General features: G+C 33.5%; 1 protein-coding gene across 2 annotated transcripts; it reads left to right on the top strand.

The window, feature by feature from the left end:
* Positions 1–259: 259 nt before the first annotated feature.
* LOC110998813 (zinc finger FYVE domain-containing protein 26 homolog) lies at positions 260–16709 on the top strand. 2 transcript variants are annotated; one of them, XM_045628903.1, is made up of 18 exons: positions 260–379; positions 659–768; positions 860–2510; positions 2648–2766; positions 4004–5716; positions 5781–5879; positions 6749–7561; positions 8083–8357; positions 8607–8747; positions 9285–9409; positions 9763–10039; positions 10561–10699; positions 11436–11894; positions 12905–13127; positions 13510–13804; positions 14743–14877; positions 15550–15676; positions 16172–16709. In XM_045628903.1, exons 2-18 carry the CDS (start codon positions 703–705, stop codon positions 16337–16339), a joined length of 6825 nt encoding a protein of 2274 aa, XP_045484859.1. In that variant the 5' UTR covers positions 260–379; positions 659–702; the 3' UTR covers positions 16340–16709. The 2 variants fall into 2 exon arrangements, with proteins under 2 accessions (XP_045484859.1, XP_045484890.1); XM_045628934.1 differs by lacking the exons at positions 13510–13804; positions 14743–14877; positions 15550–15676; positions 16172–16709 and having other exon boundaries at positions 11436–11898; positions 12905–13128.
* The last annotated feature ends 43 nt before the right edge of the window (positions 16710–16752 follow it).

The raw sequence follows: 16752 nt of genomic DNA, 5'->3' as shown, positions 1-16752 counted from the left end.
AAAATCTGAATTCTGTATATAATATAACATCTGTAATAAAAACCAATACAGTAACCATAATCAAATATTTCAATGACACTGAAATAGTAGTAATCTAATAGAGACAGAGAGAGTAATTGATGTTGTTGCATAAACATGTCTGACTAATTCAAAATAAGTCTATAGTCTGTAGTCTGTATACTACAAAGTACTAGACTATAGACAGAAATAATACCTACAGACTCTGTAGGTATTAATTATTATTATTCCTGTCACTTTACAACAATGAACAAACTCAGTAGTCAGTGTTAAAATTATTACACTACTAAAATAAATAGTAAAATTATTATTTTTTATTATTTATCAAAAATACGTTGTGATTTGTGAATACAAAATAAAGGTACATTAATATACAATGCTGTATTTTTATACTATCCGTTTCAAAGTAATGTTTTTGCAATCTCAATATAAATGTTTAGTAATAATAAATGTATAGTGATTAGTGATTCAAACTTTATCAAATCAAAGGATCTCTTTCAATTCGATATTAGGCCTTTGAAACTTTGTAGATTGTTAAAAATTACTATAAAATATATTCATGCCATATCTGAATTATATTTAAATAATTTGATAAAAGTTTAAAAATATAATTACACATAACATGATATCTTTATTGCAGAAAACTAAATTTAATATTTAAATTATGTGACAGTCACATGAAAAATGAAGGAAGATGAGTTTAAGTATATGCTGTATCTCCTTGACAACCTCACTCCTGAAATTTATGATGTAAGCTTTGCACATAATAATTTAAAAATAAACAAATGTGTTTGTTATGCATTTCTTCGAGATGTTACTACAATTTTTTTTATAATTTTAGGAACTCACTCAAGTATTTTTTGATATTAAAGAATCCAAAGGAATTCAATCTCTCTCTCAAGAAATATTCAATTTTTTTAAACAAAATCTCAAAAACAATCCTGTCACAACATCTGAAATATTGAGATTTTATAAAAATTATGTCGACGCCAAAGACTTGAAAAAAATAAATGGTCTTTATATAGATATTTTAAAGCATGAGGTATCTGAAAACAGTCCTGATAAGCTAATAACTGTTTTATCATTATTTAAATGTACTGATGATTTCTTGTCTCAGTTTACAAATGAAATTCTTAATTATATTGCTGGAGATGTGTTTAAGCAACACAGGAAACAAATTTTAATTAGCTTAGTGCCACAAGAGAGGCCACAGTTAATTCACAGTCTAACAAACTTTATCCATAAAAATGATTCACATAAAGCGTTTAAACTGACAGCTGAATATATGATAGAACTGTGCTATGAAGATAAAGTACATTGGTTGCTAAAAGCTGCAGAAATATATAAACAACAACTACATGACATGAAAACAGTAACATTTCAAATTAACAACTTTACTAAACAATTACTAATAATGGTGCTTATTGATCTAACAAATTGTCCTGAAACATATGATCTAATATCATTGGTAAATCAATTGAGTAATATATTTTCAATACTTGATACATACACAACAACAGATAATCAGCTTCAATTTTATTTGACTGAAGTTAAGAGAGAGTTGACATTGATAAAATTCTGTTTGGAGAATAATTGTAAAATTACGACAACATCAGTTTTAAATCAAATTTTAGCACAAAGTGCACTAACTGTTATATCTCAAGTCTGTCGACTTTCCAAGATGGACAGATATAAAGTATCAAGATTACTTAATATGAATAATGATTTTATTTTGGAGTTAAAAGCCTTAAGCCACAAACATGATAGAAGAAATAAAGCAAGTGGAACTAATTGGGATATATCTATTTATAATAGCTACTGTATCATAACAAAAGTTATTGACACAATTTTAGATTCAGCTGAGGGAGCAGAAAACTTAGATGAAATTAATAATTCTATGGATGATATTAGGCGACTCCTTTCATCAATACAACCTTTACAATGTTGTATAGAAGTTATAGAAAACATATTTTCCTGTTTATTTTTGAGGTATGAATATGTCTCGTGTTATGAACATAATCAAGATTTCCCTTGTGGCACCCATTCTGAATGTTCATATTTTTACTCGAAAAAGCAAATGAAACCTTCCAACAACACGAAAAGTTCTAATTCCGGTTTTATGTGTAACTCTTTAATTACTCAAGTTATTTTAAATACCTTGAAGACATGCTTGGAAAATTTATCAAATAGAAATGAAGTAACAACTTGTACTGAATCAAATACTTTAGCGAGATTAAGGCGACTTCTTGATGTGGTTAACCATTCAATATGGAAAATGCAGCTTGTTTCAACTCTATCTCCTGATTCAAGTCCCATACAGATGAAGCTATGTATGGACTATGTGGAAGTTGATAACAGTAGTGAAGATGAAGATTGTGAGATTGATTTAAAGTTAACTAGAAAAAAACCAAAGGTACGGCGCCGTCATACCAACCCGAAGCCAAATGGTGAAAAAGCTATGCTCGCATCTACTATTTCAGCTTCAGATGAAGGTATATGCCATTAAAATACAATACCATTCTTAAAAATAACAAAGGGTTGGTTTGTTATTGGGGGAGAATACTGTATCGCTAATATTTTCTATTTAGGTGCATTGTAAACACAAATTCAAAGGTACGTTCTTTTACAGTTTGTAGCCTAAAGAAGAATACAATTGATTTTATATCGATAATGCTTGCAAAACCAAATAGCCTGGTAGCTTTGGCACTTTACCATAATGATTTTCCCAAAGCCAATCAAATTTTGGAGGTAAGTTTTCAAGTTGTATTAAGTTTTTAAATGGTTTAAGCTTACAAAATCCAAACGGAAGCCAAAATGCCAAATTGTGCCAATACAATTTTACTTTCTAAAATGTCAGAGAAATAATTTTTTCATTATTTTTATATATTTAAGTAATGCGCGATGATACGAATCGACCCAAAACTAGTCTGTAAAATAAAAATGTTAACAACAAATTTACTTTTTTTATTTATGATACTTAAATCAAGTTTTTTATTAATTCATGATCAATTGGGTCGGGTGTGACGTCATGCTTTAGTATATTACAACTAAATCCCCTTTTGATTTTGATTTCATGGTCTAAATTTAAAAATCACAAAAATCTTTTTTATTCGTCACGGATGCGGTTAGCTCCGAGTTGAATTAATAATAAATACAAAATACATATAAAACCTAACATTTCTGTTTTTCTATGTTCTTTTGTTGTTCGTTGTCGATACCACATAATTAATATTCTTATTTTGAAAATATACAAGTAATTATACATGTTTACATTGTTACTCAATTCGTTATGGTTTAAACATTCCCATTTATTGTTTCCGTGTTTATATAATAATTCTTATCGCGTCGATAGCAAGTCAATAACCTAATATGTTGGCATAACGACATATTTGTTTACATTGTATCTCATTATGATAATATTATGTTCATATATTATAATGATCTTGTATGTTTTTAATTTTTTTTTGTTGTAAAACAAACTCGCCTCTGTTTCATGCTTATTACATGACTCATCATTTCTCCATTGTTATTGTGATATTTATTTAATCACCGATATTATAAGATAAACTATGTATTTACATTCGTTTTAAATAAATGTAATCCTCCTAAATATAAAGGGGTGTAGTGTGCAACCCGAGTGTACTCCAATAACTGGGTTTCTTAGTACCTCTCTCATCTATGGGATATATGTGACGGGGAAGACCTAGGTTTTTTGCGATACCAAGGGCAAGAACCAGTGTGTTGCACAGATCCCCGTTGTCCAAGACTTTGCGCCTACTGAATGCTGTCTCCGACACTATCGACATATTTGTATGTTCGCAGAGTGAATTCACAGTAGCGATATTGTGTATATTATGTGTTTAATTTTATATATGTACTTTATTATATTTTATTAAATGTTTCTCGACATTATTTTCGTATTGGCATAGGCTGTAAGGATAATGTATGTATTTCTGTAATAAATAAACGAATAATGTTTTTTCAGATGTTTGATTTGTCGGACTCTGAAATTGCTACTGAAGTCACATTTACGGAGCAACTCAGGCATCTTATATCAAAAATTAAAAACATAGTTTGCTATAGAGACTGTTCAAGATATCCCACAAAAGAATTATCTGCCTTGTCTGTTGTTTCTACGGAAGTCATGGGCCTCGTTGAAGGATTCCTCGCTGCCAATAGGGCGCCTAATTCTTTTGATATTATTGAGTTGGGATCACGCCACCCACACTTACAACTATACAGTCACCAAAACTCACCATTCATAAATGCTGTGGACATTCTTATAAGCAGTGGTCTTAACAGAGAGATTACATATGGTCTTATCAATGTTGTCGAAAGAAAACTCGCCGAAGTCAGAAGTAGTACTGATGTTGCATCTGTAAAGAAAATTAATTATATAAGATTTGTTGAAGATATTGCAAGCGTTACTTTTGAGATATTCGGAAATACAGACAAATCATTCAATTTTACAGACAATATATGCGAGTTGATAACTGATTGTAGAATTCCTATTAAGCACAAAGAGTTTTGTAAGCTTAACCAACTTTCAAAAGAATTAAAACAATGCTGCATTGATTTAGAGGAAATAGTCAAACCGAGCGAATCCAAATTAGATGAGAATTTGCTGCAACGATATCATCAAATTTACATGAATGTTGTCGCTACGTCCGATAAAGACATTTGTAACATCGCAGAAGTCATCCGTCACGGGTCCAAAAAGACAAGAGTTCCATACCTTAGAAAGTGTTATATGTATACAAAATCAGTGTCCCAATTGGAACACGAAAATCTCCTTAATGAATCTCCATCGTCATGTGATACCCCATATTTTGCAGTGCTGGAACGTCATTTACATAATATCTTCGGTAAAATGTTGAATAACAAGGACTTGCCCATAACATTCTTGGAGCCTATATGTAAAAAATTAAATGTCAATTTAATTCCGAAGCTCATCCTGAACTTCTGTCCGTCCATATCTTTAGTGGGCACAGCGAAAGAGGCAGCCGAAGAAAATTTTAATAACCTCCTTCATGTTGTATTTGGTTTTAAGAATCCAGAAGAGAAGCTTTTCGTCGATCCTATAGCGGACTTTGCTCCTTTGCCTCGGACCCCAGACCCTCAATGTCTGACATATGTTGTGTTACATAACTGGGTGCTCGCACATATTATCAAGAGAATACATACATCGCTAAACGAAACAGATATGCAACAAAGTATTGACGATCGAACTAAATGTATGAATAGGTACATGGAGCTGGAAAGATTCGATAAAACCAAAGTGCTGTTTGATGAGAACAAATACCTTGCCTCGTTGCATACTTTGATAGATCTCGACAAACTCTTCATATATTTGCCAAAACTGTTGGAGTGTGGTAAAATTCTGCAATGTCTGAAGATAATTGACTCGCTCTCGGAACGGCAACTACTGCAAAGTGCGAATTTAAATAATTTAAGAGATTTAATTTTGTTTAAACTGGCAACAAATTCGATGGTAAATCAAAATTGGAAGTACTGTCAGTATCTGAGATGCCCGGAGTTAAAAGTTGATTTAGTACTGAATAATCTCAATTATTGGTCAGCTGAAGGCGCTTTAGAAATTGTTGATTATTTAAGGTTCATATTAGATAAATCGACAGTAGATGATGATTTGTTTCAAATTTGTTCAGATTGGATGGCTAAAATACCTTTATATGAGCAGGTAAGATTATACATACTATTGTTTAGTTAATATGAGTATTGATAATCATTTGATTATTTTGCAGATAGCGTCGATAATGGGAACTAGTCATTGGTATGCTATCTATGAAAAATCGATTGAAAATCCTGAGAACATTGTGGAGATCTTAATGGATAGTCAACAGGTAATATACGAAGGATTTTCTATAGGAAATGTACCGAAGCAGGTTCAAATCAAATCAAATCGTTTATTTGCTAGAATATTTATTGCTAGTCTTACAATTTGTTACATAAATTACATAAATCCACCACATATAAATAGGCATGCAAATGTCATCTTTTATTTTATTTATTTATATTTTATTTATATATATTTATCATTTATTTATTTACATAAACACATTTATTATCCTTTCAGACATTTATGTACTTCTGTTCATGTTCTATCTATTTATTTATTTAATAATAAGTAATCAACAGCTACTTAACACATATTATTATACAAAACACAAAGCCAAAACAGATTACACAGATTAAATAAAAAAACAGAAAACAAGCATTAAAAGACAAAGTGTCATTTAAAAGAAAAACAAAAGAATAAAATTAAAAACTGCAAAATTAAAAAAAAGCAATAAATTATACTAAGAATTTATTAATATCTACTACTTAAAAAAGAAACTGCTACTTAAAAACATCGGAGTCTTCCCGCTTCTCCAGGTACTTCTTCACATCTCTCTTCTTGGGGTAGAAAATATCAATGTCTTGAAAATGGTTGTCATAGTTCTTATTTTCTACTTTTGTTTATTCATTGGTTTTATTCATTATGACACACTTATAAATTATGTAAGGGATGCTGTAGACAAGTAATTATTATGAATAATAATTATGAATAACAAGACTAGTTATTAAATCTTACATTTAGAAAAATGACAGCGCAGAGTTAGTTAGGTTTGCCGGGAATCTAAATTATGTCTCTATATATTTTATATATTATTATTACAGGTTTCTTTATTAACGTCGTGAATGTATGTTAATTTATTATTGTAATTTTCAGTTTAAATTATGTTTAGACTGGGCCGACATCCATGACGTAACGGAACATATGAAAAATCTTATCATTGTGAACTTGCTACGACAGCTATTCGAATATTCAAATCAAGCGACTCCATCTGTAGTTCAAGATCTATTCGCAAGATTATCTCCGTCTGAAGCTTTGGAGCTGATGTTAGCCGAAATTTCAAAAGTGAGGAACGTGGAAATGCTTCGAGTGTGTCTCGATTACATAAATTCCCATTCAAACAGTTCAAAACCTTTTGAAAATCTAAAAATCGGGCTGCAAATTATTCTGGAAATGGAGGCGAATTTGCGTCATCTGTTCTGGGATTTGATTGAGAAACCCATACTTATGATCGAGCAATTGCTGATGAATGGCAAACTGGAAATTCTGACGGACATTCTGAACAAGATAGCTCCCAACCTGAAGTACGACACAAATGGCGATTACCTCTACTACAATATAAAGACTATTGACTCGGTTGTGATATCGCGCAACGCGGTAGATTCTCTGCTAAGGTACTATGCGGAGAAGGCGTTGGATATGAAAAACCCGCGTGTCTGTCCATCTCCACCTTTAAAACCGTGGGACGATGCTTTGCTCCAATCGATTGATTCGATAAACTTGGAGGGCGTGTCGCGGCCATTTGTGATGCCGGAACAGGTGCCTTCAAAAGAACAATGGGTGGAGGATTTTACGGCAGATAGATGCATGTTGTGTAAAATCTCGATTTTCTCAATGATCATACGGCGACATCACTGTAGAAGATGCGGTCGGCTCGTCTGTCACGCGTGTTCTAGGAATAGAATGCAGGTAATGAATCCCACTATGAGGTAATAGACAATAGATTGGGTGGTGACGTTCACCTTACTTTTAATATCATTGTTTCTGTAATTTTCTATAATAAAATGAGTTTGCACTCTAGCACTTGATGTAGCTTGCTCGGTAGGTTTGCCTGAAAGAGATGTATGGTAGAAAGAGATAATTAGTGCCATCCCGTATAAGTCCGTTGCATCATGATTTAAAAAAAAAAAAGTTAATTCAAGTGTAAATAAAAAAATCCTCAGTAGACATAAGTATCATTTACACACACAAACACATTTTTGGCCCAAAAATATGTTTTTCTTACGCAAATTAATTATTTTCACTTAGTATGTCGGTAATTTACACATAAACATAATTACTGTCATAACGACATCAATGCAGAACGTTCCACAGCGCTGGTCATTCTGCCAGAGACCACAGCAGCTAATACAATAGAATTCAGCCGGGTCCTTTGATTTTGGTCAATAAAACCGGTATGTTGTTCTAAACGATGACGAAAATACTTACAGGTGCCAACATATCCAAGTGGAGTAAAATTCCGCGTATGCGACGACTGTTATATCCAAACTATGAACAAAAAATCTACAACGGATCAGGATAATCTCATTACGAGTAGTAATTCCGATTCAGCTGGTAGTGGGGTCACCTGTATGGACTGGAGTCTATCAACCAACGCTAAAAAGAATGATGCTGTGCGCGATGAATTCAGCTATGAATTTACACCGAATGTGACCCTGTGCTTGTCTATTATGAAGATGCATACTATAAATCTGGATTATCCTAGGTAACTTTTGACAGTCACGACTCAGCACTTAGTGTAACTCCCGTATCTCTTTGACAGTCACGGCTCAGCGCTTAGTGTATAACCCTACGTATCTTTTTAACAGTCACGTCTCAGCGCTTAGTGTAACCCCCGTATCTTTTTGACAGTCACGGCTCAGCACTTAGTGTAACTCCCGTATCTCTTACTTTACTTTACTTACTGTTACAGTATCTTAGACTATTTTTTATTCATTTATTGTTATACTTTCAGATTTCTCCTCGATCGAAGCGACGAAATAGCCCGAGAGCTGTCGATCGGCAGTTGTGGAGATTCGAGATGGCTCGTACGCGCTCGACGCTCACTGTTACTAGCTGCTGCCGAGCTGTACTCGCGTGCACCTACTGACCAGCCGTGAGTTTGTTGTATTTTTTATTGAAGTGAAACTTCTTTAGGCGCATAAGGGAAATTTTTTTTACGGATAAAACGTCACGAAGATGTGCAGCGTTTTTGACGAACAAAAATGATTTGATTTCAAAGTGTAAGGAGCAATGGTATCCAATCCATAACTCAGCTATCGGAATGCTCAATCTTGATATAGGTAAATTGTGGCCAAAACGTGTTCTTCTGAAACTAGGTACATATGGAATGCCTATCTATACTCGGTATCTATACTTTATTTTTTTTTAATATATTGAATTAGCTTTAAATAATTTATTTTATTATTTAGCTGGCATCACTGCCTACTAATTCCAGGTTTAGTAAACCTTTTTCGAAAATTAAAGTGTTATCTTTTAAAATGTGAAATTTAAAAACGTGCCCGGCCAAATAGGATTGCCATCTCTGACCTGTCAATTAATTGTAGCTGTCAGAATTCTACGCAATTAAAAATCAGTGTATAGATTTTTCTTACTGGAATACTGAAAAATGGTTACTTTTGGTATATCTTAGTGGAGCTCGAGTGGCCGAGACGGGAGCGGCTCACGTAGCCCGATGTCTCTCTCACGCAGAAGCCATGGCCACGCTTGTCCAACATCAGGCTCACCACTTGGTGCCGCATCACGGTGCCCATCCCAGTAAGTCACATTTCTATTTTATTAACTGCCTTTATAGCTAAGGTTTTCAGTTTGTTCAGGCCACTCTGATTGTGCATGTGGTATTGGAAATCGATATTTGATGACATGCTTTAGACTTCCAAACACGCGTATATAATATCCAGAAATTTCCCGAAAGCCAAAATACCAACTAATTTAACAGTTAAGTTTCATCAAAATTGGATTAGCAATTCTCGAGATATGGTTATCCATGCATGGAGGGGACACATATGTATCCAAGTAAAGAATGGTTGACAGATTTGTATATATTTTCTGATCTTAGTTATCTGGACGGCTGGACTGGTGGATTCTCACCATATTTAAATGATTTCCAGGCCAAATAGTCCGATCTCTATTGGAAGCCGAAAAATGGGAGTTGGCCCTGGAAATAGCCACGAAATCTGGTATTCCGCGATCGAGTGTTCTCGCCGCTTGGGGCAAGGCGTGCTTAAAAGCGGGCTGCTTCAGAGAGGCGAGGAGAAAATTCGCTTTGTGTTTCAAAACTACACCCAACGTTTATATTGATATGTCAGAGGACCTGGAGTACGGAAAGGAGGCAGCCGAAGTACAGTTTACGAACAGAAAGATCCATAGTTTGAGGACTGGCGAAAGGTATGGTATGGAATCGCGTAAATTGAAGACATTATCATCAGACAGGCGACGTGAAATATTAGGTCTATTTCTTTAATCTGTTCGTTCCAAGGTAAATAGTACCTTTTAGGGAACTCGTAAAACGAAATTCCACGTTACTTAGTCAATTTATTGAGATAAATATATCTAATACTATATACTGGTCCATTCAAGATTTGCAAGTTTTATAAAAATCGGTTCTGTAGTTTTAAAGATATGGGCATTGCTTCTATTTCTTCGAGAATGACGCATGGCGACCCGGCAATGCTTATATTAGTTACAGTTAAATTAAATAGCTGGAGCAAATTTTTAACTCCAAGCTTTCTTATCTTCTAGGTCATCCGATATTTTATAATAAGTTTTCCTAGATACCTTTTAGAACTTTCTTAAAGTTTTATTTTGACAAATTTACCACATCACTTGGTAGTTTATTATAGACCTTACAGTTTGACCTATGAATGATTTATTCTCTTTTAACTCAAATATGCTTTGACATTGATCAGGTGCATTTCGACATCGAGTATACAATCGGAAGGTCGTGTGCGTTCAAACCCACCGCTACTTAATGAAATAATTAATATGCTCGAAGAGATGAATTATCCAGTGAATCAACAGTTGCTCGATAAAGCTGAGAATATAAAGGTATGTGAATCTTTCTGAATGTCATTAAAATTTTTATAATTTGAGGGTAGACGTAAAATTTATATTTGCTACTGTGCACTGCCAACAGATTTTTGGTGTTTTATTTAACAATTTAATAAATAAGTACAAGAGAAGAGATTTTGTAAATCATTTTTTTATAGAACAGGGGCCAAACGGGCAGGAGGCTCTGATTAAGTGATATCGTCGCCCATGGACAGTTAATGCCAAAGGGCTCGCGAGTGCGTTTTCGGCCTTTAATTAGTACGCTATTTTCTTGAATTACCCTAATTCGACTTAAACCGCTGAACTGGTTAAATCTCAGGTCTCGTTATGAATGTTATCCTTCGTCACTTTAGAAGCAGTGTTTGCCTAGTGGCTTGAGCGTGTGACTTCCATGTCTGCGGCCGTAGGTTCGATTCCCGGCTGTGCACCAATTCTATTTTTTTTTGACGTTTATAAGTGTACATTATGTTACCTATATGAATAAATGATTTTTCATTGTTTGTTTGTATGTGCGCATTTAACATTCGCTAAAACGGTGAAGAAATACATCCTGAGAAAACCGGCTCGGCCGGATTGTATCAGGCACAGGAGGCTAATCACCGACTAGGCTAGATCGACAAATAATGATGAAACAGATAAATCGATCAAAAATGATGATGAAACAGACAAAAACCTTAGGCCAAAACTTAAAAAGGCAGTATCCAAAAAATATATGTAATATTATCTTTCACAGACTACAAACGAAAAACTATCAACGATGAATACAAGCAAAAAAATCCTCCCACTAACAGAACCAGCTCTCAACATAATGCATATGTTGGCGAGTGTTAAAAAGATAAAACAAGGCGATTACAGTGATTTCCAAACGGCCACAATTCAGCCGAAAAAATCGTTAAATATACTACGACGTAATAATAATACGGAGAAATCTGATTATCAGAACAAAAGGCTCGATCCGTACTTTTACAAGGAATGCGTGTTTTACTTAAGTAATTATGGATCTCATGTTGCGAATATCATGTTTTATTTGAAGCATAGCAATTTGGTGGAGGTGATAAAGTATTGCTACGAAAATGCAGTGGACAAAGAGATATTTACCGAATCAGTATATATGGAGTGTTTGAAGAGGGACAAAGTTAGTGAGATGCTGAAAGCGATGAGGGATTTCGACAGTAGTCTAGAGATGTGGTCGGTGAGTAAGTACAGTAGTACCTAATTCATGTTTGTGTATGGGGCAGATACTTTGTGTCTGATCGATGTTGTCTGTGTTTCAAGCACATAGAACCTGTTTTGCATAACGTTTGATATAATTTTTATTTAAATAATTGAAATGAAACATTTTTTACTCTTCCGTTTTACATTGAATACATCCGCATTACATACATTATATACTGTATCTTACAAAAGATCACAGTCGTCAGTCACAGGTAAATTCACATTATTTTTGTCTAGACTCTAAGAGTCAAAAGAAGAAAGTTTGCCGACGCCATATTAACAGTTTGAAGAGTTTCGTTTCGAGTTTGAGAGTGAAAGAAAGTAGAACTAGATTTAAAGTAACAGATGAAACGTCATCGATCCAAATCATCTGCCTAGCTGTTTCATCAACTGGCTGTATATCTTTCAGGCCACTAGTTAAACGACATATTAAGCTAGTTGGCTGCGACATATACATTGTATTTGGATTCTAAAGCGTCTGTTAAATCAGTCAAATGACACCTTTAAACACACACACACAGGTCCTATACTAAAAAAATATGCAACGTTTTTGGCGCCCATGTTACGCTGTAAAACGAACTAAATTCTTTAAAATAAAGTTACTAAATCCTCTATAAATAATTACTTAAAAATTACCTATATTTTTGACGTTCATAAGTGTACATTGTGTTACCTTAATGAAAAAATTGGTTGCCTGTAAAGTCGGTATACGGGCGAAAGTTTTACGAGACAACGACTTTGAGTGGTAAAATAATTTTAATGTGAATATTCATTCGTATAGTAGGAAGAAGGATGAATCACTTTTTATGTCTGTCTCTCTCGCTCTTAGGCGGGCTAACCATGCCCGAGTGGAAGGGACGCGTGCCTCTCACTCGCTCTCGTTGTGAGCGCATAACGTGAGCGGAGCGTAACGCAGTTTCTTGAAGTGTCACCCGGCAAACCAATTTATAAGACGTTGTCACGTCAAAAAATGATTTTTATTTACAGGAATACATAATGCACATATGCCGCACATTAGAGATGAACAAACGTCTCGATGCGCTATACGCGTTGCAGTGCGGTAGTGGGCAACATGCGCGTGCGTCGGCCTCTTGCGCTTTGCTTTATTCGCGGCCCGTGATTGGACAAACGTTTGCCACTCTTTTGGCAAGACAACATCACCTTACTGCGGGGTTACATCATTTGGGACAGTGTGTTCCGGTTGCTAATAGTAAGTTATTTACTGCAATTTGTCCCCCCTCTAGACTACTGTCCCTTCCTCTAGTCAGCAAAAGTAATTATTTTATAGGAATCATTGAACATGCATTCAGTTTTCTAGCATAGACAATGTGTGGGTAATATGTGTAAAAAAGTAAATAATTACTGTTGGCGTAATAAACATATATGAAAATCAAAGACAAAGCCCACACCTACAAAATTTTAATATCTCAACAGTAATTTTATGATCGTAGACTGATCGTAGGCTATGCTGTAAACGTTTTTATCCTCAACCGAACCCGAAAATGTAATATCAACTTAGAAAGTGGCCTTAAACTTATAATTATATGTTATGATTTTAATGTGTTCAAATCAAAAATCTATGCTTTTTTTAGGAATAAACGACCCTAAATCAATACAGTTCCATCTAGATAGAAATACCATAGACAATTTGATGACAACGTTTTCCCGACAAATGGAAGTGGCTAAGTACTTGGCCAACTGTGAAACCGCTAACAGACTAAACGACAAAGTGATACACGATATCATACCCTTCAACACGCGTCAGTCAGAGACAACAGACCGCAGACCGCTGACACTGTTTGGTTCTAACACAGATAAAATTAAACTTATAGCCGTTATTCTTGTTGCTGGACAGTCTATTGAAAGTGGATTTGAACTAGCTTTTAAGTAAGTTTATTATTACTTATCTATATTTGTTTAAAAAATTATTTATCTGTACTTTTGCGTTGCAGAGTCGTATTTCTGTATCTCTATGTCTATATGTCTTAATAATTAGGATTTGAATGACACGTCGATTCTCCGGCTCTATATTTATTTGTGTACATATATATAATTCTACTGTACGAGTATGCCACTGAACGGTTTAAACGGCAAAAATGGACTATATTAATGAATTTTTTTATATGGATGGTTTATGTTCATAAATCAGACGCTGCAGTTGGTATATAGGTTATTTATTTACACAGGAAATAAATAGTGTTGTATATACATATATAAATCTATGCATGTCTAGGAGTTTGAAGGCTGTTTTTGTGTGTCTAAGTGAAGTTGAGAATGATTTATATTATTCGATATTTTTTTTGTATTTATTGCCGTTTATATGAAATCTCACTTGATTTCGACATTTGAGAGTCTCGGTTCACGCATTGTAATCACGCTACCTCGCAACCTTTTATGGCATTGGTTTTAACTTTATGCCAGTTTTAAGTAAAAGGAAGGGAAACTACACGAAGAAAAAATAAACAAACCCATCAAAAGAAACAAAGGGATGAGCTAATTTAAAACAAAATATTTACATTACCATTAAATCTTTATATCATTATCAATTATAAAATAAGATAATACAATAAAGAATAAAGGAGATTTTAGCCTGAAACGGAACATGAAGTAATTGTAAGGAATTGAGAAAGGAGGTGTGGTCATATTGGGAACAAGAAAAGAAAATTTGGTCGAGGTCACAGTCTCGCTACGTTTTCCTTAAGCGAGCACTAACCTTTTTTAATGTGGCTACGCATGTAATGTAAAATTACAAATTCTTTTTTTTCACCTGTTTAATATTTATTATCTGCAATTTTAAAAAATTATTCATATTACATTTTTTACAGAATTATAACTGAACACAAGCTCGATTCAATGAATATATACAGTCACGTTGCTAGATATTTGGTAAACACGGATCGATTTACGGAAGTGAAGACATTGGCTAAATGTATAAGAAACTCAAAGGAAACCGCTGCTAAGTAAGTACTTGTGTAAAGGCCAGGTGCGATATGGAGCTCGACACTTGCATGTTCCGGGATGGGCTTTACGATATGCTACTTGAGCACAAAATTCAAAATTGTCATATATGTCACTAACATAATTAGTACGTGAGAAAATGCGGGTAGCGCCGACTCGCCCATAAATATTATGAGGGTATTTAGTAGTCTCTTTTATTAACATAACTTTTACACATTTAAAGAAAACACTTTTTTACCGGATTGAAGCTATTTATTATTGTAGAGTTATAATTATTTAACATAATTTATGAGGGTATTTCCAGAGTGTTGTCATCCGGGACCGGTGGGAGACGCATTAAGTTTATAAAGTCACTTTTGGCAATGATGTAGGGGTTTATAAAAATTAATTTAATTATCATTTATTCTCACAATAAACGTTTCATTTAAAATTACTATATAAATGTAAAAGCTGCGTGTAAGGAGCGATACTACATATAAAAATATTTTTATATATTTTTTTCTTTAATTGTTGTAATTGTTTTGGGTTTAAAACACAGCTTTATTAAACTCTAGAAATTATCAATAAACGAGACACTAAACATGGCATAGACATACCATCCCAGTTATTTATGATAGTTAAATAAAATTATTTTGTAGTATTTTAAATATTAAGTACTAATCATTATTTTCTAGTCTGATGAGCGACCAAGTATTAGAAGCGGGGGTGTCAGCCGTCGTCCGGCGCTGCGAGTCTCGAGGGCAACTGTTTGACGAACAAGCTGAAATACTCATTGCAGACATTAATAGTGTTACCATAAAGGTCTGTATAGTTTTAGATATAATTTAATTTAAAAGAATTGGAATTTTAATTCATTTTTAATTTATACGTTATTGACAAATTTCATTATAATTTATAGGTGGCTAGAAAAGATTGGTATGTTCTCAAAACAGATTTTAGTTTGTTTGTAAAAAAAAATGTCATAATGGACAATAAGAAATAACATATTGCATCAGTGATTAATAAATATTGAAGAATTGTTTGATAATGTGTGTATAAATTAAATAAATCGTTATTTATGTTAAACATCTATAATATAATATCCTTGAGAAGAGAAACATTTATTTATATAAGGTAACTAATATAAATAGGTGCTTCTTTAAAAATATATCTATCATAATCATCGACTAGATCAATGGGTAAATTGAGATAGATAAATAAAGTAAACTTATTAAAACAGAAACAAATATTTGTTTGATGATGATCATGATGCATTTCCTTTTACTATTCTAACGTTTACATAAATCTCCTGAATAGATTTCCTGTTATCTCACCTGCCACAATGTAACCAGCGCCTACATCATGGCAGCGCGTAATGATCGCACCAATGACCTGCGCCGCGTGTTGCAAGAAGCTGAGAGAATTGGCAATGATCAAGTGCGGAATGCCTGCTTAAAGAGACTTACAACTAAAAATAAAGCCTAGCTGAACTTTTTGATATTATATCTGTGATTATATTTTTAGGGATTGAGTATATTCGAGAGAGTTATATTTCTATTGTTTAAAGGACATGTTATTATTATAATGAAATTGAGTATAATCATTTTAATAGCTTTTATTCGCTGCCTTTTTGGCGTGCTTTATTATAAAAGTGTAATGCAATTAATTCCTTGTTTATATAATTTTTTTTATTAAAAAAGTATAATGTTTTCAAAGTGCACATCCGAGACAAGATACTGTAAACCCGTTATATCAAAGTAAACAACCAATTAATTATTTTTGGTCTCAGTTTGTGATAATAAGTACCAAATAAGTTGAATGGACATTGTTTAATATTAAAATATATGGATTATTATATATTCTTTTTTTCTTATTATGAGCTAAATTATTAATAGTGT

Source organism: Pieris rapae, chromosome 1, assembly GCF_905147795.1.
Source record: "Pieris rapae chromosome 1, ilPieRapa1.1, whole genome shotgun sequence".
Classification (NCBI taxonomy): Eukaryota; Metazoa; Arthropoda; class Insecta; order Lepidoptera; family Pieridae; genus Pieris; species Pieris rapae.
This window is presented reverse-complemented; position numbering and strand designations above follow the sequence as displayed.

What these genes read in the sequence shown, in the direction of transcription:
- LOC110998813 (XM_045628903.1), top strand. Translation starts at nt 703, where the DNA reads ATGAAGGAAGATGAGTTTAAGTATATGCTGTATCTCCTTGACAACCTC. An exon ending in TCTTAATGGATAGTCAACAG is followed by an intron (nt 5,880 to 6,748) that starts GTAATATACGAA and finishes TGTAATTTTCAG; the next exon opens with TTTAAATTATGTTTAGACTG. An exon ending in ATAAATCTGGATTATCCTAG is followed by an intron (nt 8,358 to 8,606) that starts GTAACTTTTGAC and finishes TTATACTTTCAG; the next exon opens with ATTTCTCCTCGATCGAAGCG.